Below are 7,803 nucleotides of genomic sequence, written 5' to 3'. Positions count from 1 at the left end.
TACTTAAGCTTCTTTTAAGACTTTGTTCTCCTTTTAGTCCTTCTATGGCAGTAGGGCTTACATTGTCTGGTAAGCCTAGCTTATTAAGCTGGAACAAAACGGATGTATTTTTTTTTAAAAAAGGTAGGTCGACACCTCCCTGAAACATTTATACAGATTTGAGAAGTAAAAAAACGACATCTTAATTATCATATCACTATGTGGAGCTGTGCACAATAGTACTACACAGTATTGGTTATTATAGAAACAGATGTTCCCAATATGTCTTCCCCCACTTCTGCATTCTCATTTTTAGTAGTTTCCACTTTCTCTGATCAGGCAGCTCTCGATCCATATAGTTTTTCATCCATAGAGGTGTTATGGGTCCAGTGTCTTGTTCGGATCTCTTCATGGAGACGTTTTGAAGGACATGGTCGGCATTCTCTGGTGACACTTTATAAGGGCAAATGCAAATTTCATTAGCCCCGATTTTCATCTTCCGCAAAATACGTTGTCTTTTTCTGTGTCCGGTTCTGAACAAAAAAAAAAATATACGTTGGTCCTGTTGGGATAGACTATAACAAGCGTCGTCTTTCTTGAGCTTTACAAGAGCATCTAAGTTTTTTCACAAAGGAGGCAGACAATCAAATGTTCAACGTATTTGGATGATAGCTAGCGTGGTTGCTGCTAGCTCTAGTGCTTTCCTTTCTGATATGTGGCTGTCAGAGAACTCACCAGTTGCAATGGACTTTTCTAGTTTTTCTTCATTGGGACATTAAATGTTTCTTTCAGTTCCTTCGTTTGTGTAAGATGAGCCATCCGTGTAAACTCAAAAACTCAACCCATTTGGTTGTTGGGGTAATGGTTTTGTAGAAAACAAAGTTCACTGATTCCTTGAGCTCTGTTTGATTTTAATCATATAAATCATATTTATTTGTCGTTTTTAATACCGTCTTTTATAGAAGGAAGGGAGGTGTGTATTGTTTATCTAATTCCATATTTGTATTTCCTAATTGGTACTTCCTTTTGAGGTTCAGAGATTCCTAAATAAAATGAGCCCGACGGTTGTTAGTGTCAGACTATGAATTTTGGTTTTGAGCGGGTGCCCAAGTTTTCCGTTTTGGTGAACTGGGTAAGGATTTGTCAATCTCTTCTTTCGACCAGACAGACCAGGACGGCAGTCTCCAAAAGCGATTCTAGGAGTATCCCTTCTTTTTATAAACACCACAAGGATCTAATTTCTTCGGTGTGACGTCTTGCAGATCAAGGATGATCTAACAACAATCAAATCCAGTATAAAATGTTTCCATGCTCTTACTAGGAGAACTAGTGGGCATTGTAGACGTCAGGAGCATGACGTTCAGAATGTAGGCAAGCAGCTGGTACAAGCCAACGTCCAAGCAACAACACTTACTCATGACGAAACACTGAAAGTGTGATATTTGTTCATCTGTTGAACTCAAATATTAGACCCTATTTACTCCCATTCTCTAAGCTGTTTTCTCATGCTTTAAGACCCTATTAAATAAGGTTATGAATAATGATTATAGTTACGTTGTCGCTCTGTCTGAGTTTATTATCTTGTTTGTAAATTGTAGAGATTAACTGAAAAGGATTGGAGGATAGTGCCCGCCGACCTCCTCGTGGTGTCCTCTGGTAACTGGAGTAAGTTCACCCCCTTGCTCTAGGGGTGTTCCGAAAAGGGCTAACGTTGCGAGGGATTTAACTTTCATAGCAGACTCTCACACTCTCCTGGTGCAGAGCTCAGCCGATGAGGTTTGGGGAAAATGCTAAGCTCTGATTGAAATTGCCCCTGCACGCTCGTCTGGTGTAGAGACTGTGTCTGTCGGTGTCTATAGCTTATGCTGAACTGATCAGCTGCCGAGACTAGTGAAGGGTCAAGCCATTAAGATTTGTGGGCTCTAAACTGGTGGTTACAAAAAATGTCTCCACTTTCGTGGATTAAATCCTGATTATGATTGACAAGGATAAAATAAATATGAAAAGATGAAGTAAGTCAGCCTACCATGGGGATGAAAAGATGATGACATTTTGTCTCAAAGCCTCTACCGATAAATGATATACAGATACTGCATGGTCTTTTGTATGTGTACACATGTTCAGATAGCCAAGCAAGTTGATATTGCTACTTTTACAAAATTAATTTGGATTAAAATTGTTTCAGCATTGTAATATTTTACAGCTTTGTCTATGTTTAAGTAAACAAAGAAATATTTATTTCAATGCAATGTTCTTATTATAACATTATTAAGAGTATATAAGCATTATTTTTATACAATTAATCTTCACTTGCTTATGGAAAAAACAATTTCAAGCTACATTTCAGGGGAGCATATTAAATTTTTAGGATTGTCAATTGCTACCTCTATACCATTATGGTATGTTTTTCAAAACTTTTACAAACATAATCAAATAAAAAAATGTTAAAAAAAAGAAAGAGATTTTTTAAAAAAGGAAATGTATAAACCTACTAATAGGACCAAAAAATGACTATTGCCGTTATTCAAAATAGGAAGTCTTTGAGTTCAAAAACAAATTGCTTAATGAAATAAGTAAATATTGTATTTTATTGTATAGAATTTTCCCACATTCATGCAAGTATTTAATTACATAAAATATAAAAGATATATGTTAACTAATATCAACCATAAAAATAGTTATTACATTTAAAAAAGAATTGCAACATTGTATAAATAGTACCAAGATTGTATAAGTACTGGCATCCATATATCAATAAAACAATGAATAAAAAAAACATTACATTTCAATTGTGTTAATTGCACATATGTTTGAATTTTCAATCTTTATATAGATTCAGGATATTAAAAAAAAAGATTTTTTTAATGCTGTTTTTTTTTTACACTTTAAGTCAGATGTTACACTTTAAAGCTATTTTATGATAGTTATATGAAATTTAAAAAATACAAACTAGGACTTTAAATAATTATCTCTACAAGTTAAAAATTAAACAAGCAGTTGACTACAGGAAACTTTGGACATAATTATTGTGAATTTTTTTTAAGAAATAAGTTATGTCAGAATACAGATGATTAATGCTGTATTGCACTGTAATGCTAAAAAATAAACTTAATATTTTTATAACTGAATTGAGTTACAATTTGCATCAAATATAATATTTTACATACTTAAAATTCATCTCCTCGACTAAATTGGGCAGAATTTTTCTTAACTGAGGGAATGTTTTGTATTGCTAACTTAATAATATCCAATAGATCTTCTGGGCTAGTGTGAGGACCCCATGCACCAATGACTTGTCCATTGTGGTCAACTAAATATTTCCAAAAATTCCAATTTGGAGCATGACCAGAATTATCTGTAGTAGAAGAAAAAACAAATTTTATTAGTTCATGTAGGTTACACCAAATATAATTTCAAAGAAAAGAAACTGAATAATTTTTGCCATTAATATTACATAAGAGGATTCTTTTCTGTGTTACATAGAATGCACTAAAGTTCTGAAATTCACAATGTGCAATGCAAGAATATCAATATTAGGCACCTATCATAATGAATTATTGAAAAAAATCAAGACTAAAAAAAAAAGTAAACAAAATAAAACACTTTCTAATATCACTTTTACCTTAAGGGTAATTTTTTTTGTCATTTTATTTCCATAAAAATATGTTTAATAAAAGCAACATAAAGAATAAAACTTGAGACTTGAGATTTAATCAAACTAAAATTTTATTGGACATTTGGTTAAAGCTAGACTCTATCATAGATCTACTAGCCTGATGTTGAACAAAAGTTAAACCAATGTGGATAGAAGGATACCTAATACACAATATCTAATGTGACACTCAAATATTACTACAGAATGAAAATTTTACTTCTCAAAACTTTTCTATGACACATTAGAAGCATGTAAATTCATTCATTTATATAGCAATTAGGCTTTTAACTATGCTTTTTTTCTTTTTGAAACCAGGCAATGCCAGGCTAAATTTAACAAGCAAAGCACTTTGAAATTACTGAAAAAAAAAAGATTGTAAATATAAATAGTAGTTTTATTTTAAATAATACAAATTTAAAAAATAAACTCATAATGTTTACATTGATGTGCCATACTTACTTATCAAAAAACTCCAAGCTGGGTGCACATTGTTATTAATGACATTAATCTTAGCAAAAAGAGGAAACTTGGCTCCTTTCCTTTCATAGACAAAGTTGTAGATAGCTTCTGAAGACTTAATATTTAGAAAAAAAGTTTATAAGATAATGAAAAAAAAAAAGTATAATATTGTTTAATCTGTTAGCCAACGAATAAATGAGTCTCAGGTTTAAATTCTGTTATTACCCCAGGTTCTTGCTGGCCAAACTGGTTGCAAGGAAAGGCCAAAACATTAAATAGTTGAGTGTCTTTGAAAGTATCTTGCAGAAAATTCAGGCCTGTGTAGTGACCATCAGTGTAGCCACATTCGCTAGCAACATTTACAACTAATGAAACCTGCAAACCAGAATAGGGGTTCAATAAAGCAAAAAGAATTATAATATATTCATTTTAAAAAATGTAATATTTTATATCCTCACTAAAAAGTCATTTGTTACATCAAAGCTATGCAGATTTCTATGTACAGTAGAAATACTATAAATCATTGGCAAGATCCAAACTATGCAGTTTTCTGTGTCCATGTTTGGTCTATCACTTAAATTTCTATTAACAAACATTTGAAAATCCTTTCATTAAACTAAATAAAAAATCTACAGTTGAAATATAAATTAAAAAAAAAAATGATGATTCAACTTTCTGTTTGAAATAAATGAACTAAAGTATTTTAAATACCACAATTTATTTTATACCAAACTGCTAAAAAGCTAGATTAACATTTTGTTTTTGAAAGAAATTAATGTTACTAATATGAATCATGACATAACCAGTACTGATCATGTAATTTTCTACATTATAAGCAAGTGATTACATTAATAACCTGAAGAAGGTTTGAGATATAGGTCATAATAACCATTTCTTTTAGAAGTAAAATCCTCAGCTCAAACGATAATTTTTAAGATAATTGTACTATTGGTCAAATACCTTGCCTCTAAATTTTTCCAGAGATACTCTTTCATTGTTAATATCATAAGCTTCAAAAGTGTAAAAGTCTATGTCTGAACTTCTTGAAGTTTCCCCATTAGCATGTGAGCTGATGTGCATAAAACACACTAAGAACACAGCTATAAAAGAAGTTCTTGTAGAAGCACTCTGAATCTTGATTTCCATAATGTAAAATTCAAAGAATCTATAATATAGAAAAAAAAAATCAATATTATATATAATATTATATATTTTGATAAACTTATCTTATAAATTACAGAGATGTTACTTCAAAAGAGATTATTAACTGGTTGATATCTGTATGTGTGTTTCCAAGGTAATGAAGAAACTGAGGATTGATTTTTGGTCGTGTGGAATGATGAAACCATAAACTTTTCTGTCAGTTTATGTTAAGTAATTATGTGGGTGAGATTTGAACAGGACTCGACCCAGAGGTTAGAAAGAGAAAATATGTTTTTGCATAGTGTGTGTGTGTGTATTTATCCTGTGTTATGCATTCCATTTTCTTTGTTTGTTTTTTCACACTCCTTATTGAAGAACTACCATAAGATTTTTAAAAAAACATCAGTTTATTTCATTAAGTTTTGTTCCCAAAAGAAGTTTGTTCAAGTAATTTCAAGTTCTAAAATTAAAAATATAATATGCCTACATTGGCTTAGTTGTACTAGCAACTTGGTGCTACAATCCAACAACTGATCAACAACACTGGCCTACTTAAAAACAATTTGAATTAACAAAAGACTCAACAAAACTGGACATTACTAGGCCAATGTAAATAGAGGTAGTGTAAGGAAATAGGAATACATGGAGCTGACAAATGACATGCAGTCCCTTACAGAGCAGAAGTATCAGTATTTCAGTTATGATTAAAAAAAATGTTTAGAGGTGCCAAAATATTGTGGTGTTGCCTGTCAAAATGTATAGCAAAGTAGTTGATGCTGTGTGTGTTTTTATTTTATTGACTGATGGCAAACTAACCAATGTCAAGTCAATCATTCTTCAAGCTTTTATATATATCAGGGTTGGGCAACCTTTTTGTATTGAGGGACGCATTTTACAAATTTTGGAAATAGGGGGCCGCTTATATATATATATGTGTCTGTGTGTTTGTACTTACGACTTAGAAAGATACGCTAGCTAACTGTGTATTTATAATGTCTTTTGATTCATATTTATCCTGTATTATGCATTCCATTTTTTGGGGGTTTTATTTCACACTCCTTGTTGAAGAACTACCATAAGAGTCAGCCATTTCTGAAACCAATTTTACTATTTTAAAATAGTTGCCTTTGTCTTTTTACATCACAACATTTCACCAGGAATGTACCGTTTTACTTAATGTGACATATTTAACTTTGCACTTGAGCATATAATGTTCTGGAACTATGGAACTATCTTACTAATTGTTATCATTGTGACTGCTGTCAAATTACATTTACTCAGCATCAACCTGTGATTACACTTTAGTTTTTACAAAAAGAAACACTTGTTTACAGATATTGTATGTGGACCCAAACAATGTGAAAATTTAGCAGCGGAGTTTTTTTTGAAGTGCAAAAATACAGCTTCTGGCACCCATAAAAACACCCGCGGAAGTAATGACTGGAACTTCTCTTTCAGGTTATAGAGTAACAAAGTCATGGTCAATGTCCTCCAAGGAATTTTTTTTTCCATCGAGATTTCATATTACCTTAGTAGTCCTTACCCATGCTAAGCCAGCAGATGTATCGGAATATCTAAATCTTAAGTACTTTTCGGTACTGCCTATGGTTAAGACCCCTAGCTCTGATAAGACGATAAGTTTGATCACTACAATATGCTGATCAATAATATGTTGATGTTTGTTCAAACTTTCCTGTTTTAAACAGTGTTTATCATATGGTTAGAGTAGAGTCAGAGTAAGTTAGAGTTAGACTAGACTCTTAAGTGAATTAAGTCACTAAGTTACTAAATGCATGACGCGTAGGACGTAATCATCTTCTTTTTTGAAGTAACGTCTGTATTATATAAGACTGATAAGATCATTACTACATTAATGTTTGTAAAATGTTTTACATGTTTCGGATGTTCCTTCAAAGTTGAAGATAATTACTTCCTAGTCCAAACCTCCCGCAGGACGACGGGGGATGGGAGCGGGCAGGGTTTGAACCCTGGACCATTGATAAATCTGAACGACAGTCCAGCGCGCAAACCGCACGGGTTAGAGATGTGAGGATTCTGAAACGTACACGCTAAATTAAGTTTCTCTTATATTGTAAGAATATGCAGAAAAAAATGCAGATTACAAATATGTAATTTGATTTCCTCGGAGATAAATATTTTTTAAAATATATATTTTTAAGTTTTATTTCTTATTACGATATTATGGATATATAATAATTCATAAATTGTCATTTGAAATACGCCATTTTGGTTTTAAGACTATCTCCCTTGAATTACTTGCCAACTTTTTTCTGTTGCTGTTTTGTCTTTCTTTCTAGCAGCTATTAGATCTAATATTAAAAGTCTAAATCAAGAGCTAGGTCTATATAGATCTAAAATCATTAGGAAAACCATCTCTAGAAAAAAAAATCTTTATCGATACCCTCTCTGACAATAAAGTAAATAGACTGTGTCCAACTGATTTTAACAACCTGGTCAGCTAGACATACACATTTAGGCCTAGTGTACTGTACGTGTTTAGTCGATGATACTTTAAGACTACCCTGCGTTTTTGTTTTCATTGCGCG

The 7,803-nt window shown here is 32.1% G+C and overlaps 1 protein-coding gene across 6 annotated transcripts; it reads right to left on the bottom strand.

Annotated features, from left to right (window-relative positions):
• Nucleotides 1-1,383: 1,383 nt before the first annotated feature.
• Nucleotides 1,384-7,597, bottom strand: LOC106063608 (glutathione peroxidase 7-like). 6 transcript variants are annotated; one of them, XM_056031108.1, is made up of 5 exons: nucleotides 7,303-7,597; nucleotides 5,054-5,258; nucleotides 4,319-4,468; nucleotides 4,094-4,208; nucleotides 1,384-3,334 (listed from the first exon to the last, which is right to left on the bottom strand). In XM_056031108.1, the coding sequence occupies exons 2-5, from the start codon at nucleotides 5,237-5,239 to the stop codon at nucleotides 3,147-3,149; spliced, it is 639 nt and encodes a 212-aa protein (XP_055887083.1). In that variant the 5' UTR covers nucleotides 5,240-5,258; nucleotides 7,303-7,597; the 3' UTR covers nucleotides 1,384-3,146. The 6 variants fall into 6 exon arrangements, with proteins under 6 accessions (XP_055887083.1, XP_055887081.1, XP_055887085.1 ...); XM_056031106.1 differs by having other exon boundaries at nucleotides 7,433-7,597; XM_056031110.1 differs by lacking the exon at nucleotides 7,303-7,597 and adding an exon at nucleotides 7,130-7,254.
• Between the last annotated feature and the right edge of the window lie 206 nt (nucleotides 7,598-7,803).

Source organism: Biomphalaria glabrata, chromosome 5, assembly GCF_947242115.1.
Source record: "Biomphalaria glabrata chromosome 5, xgBioGlab47.1, whole genome shotgun sequence".
Lineage (NCBI taxonomy): Eukaryota > Metazoa > Mollusca > Gastropoda > Planorbidae > Biomphalaria > Biomphalaria glabrata.
Note: the sequence above shows the minus strand (reverse complement) of the source record. Positions and strands in the feature narration are given on the sequence as shown.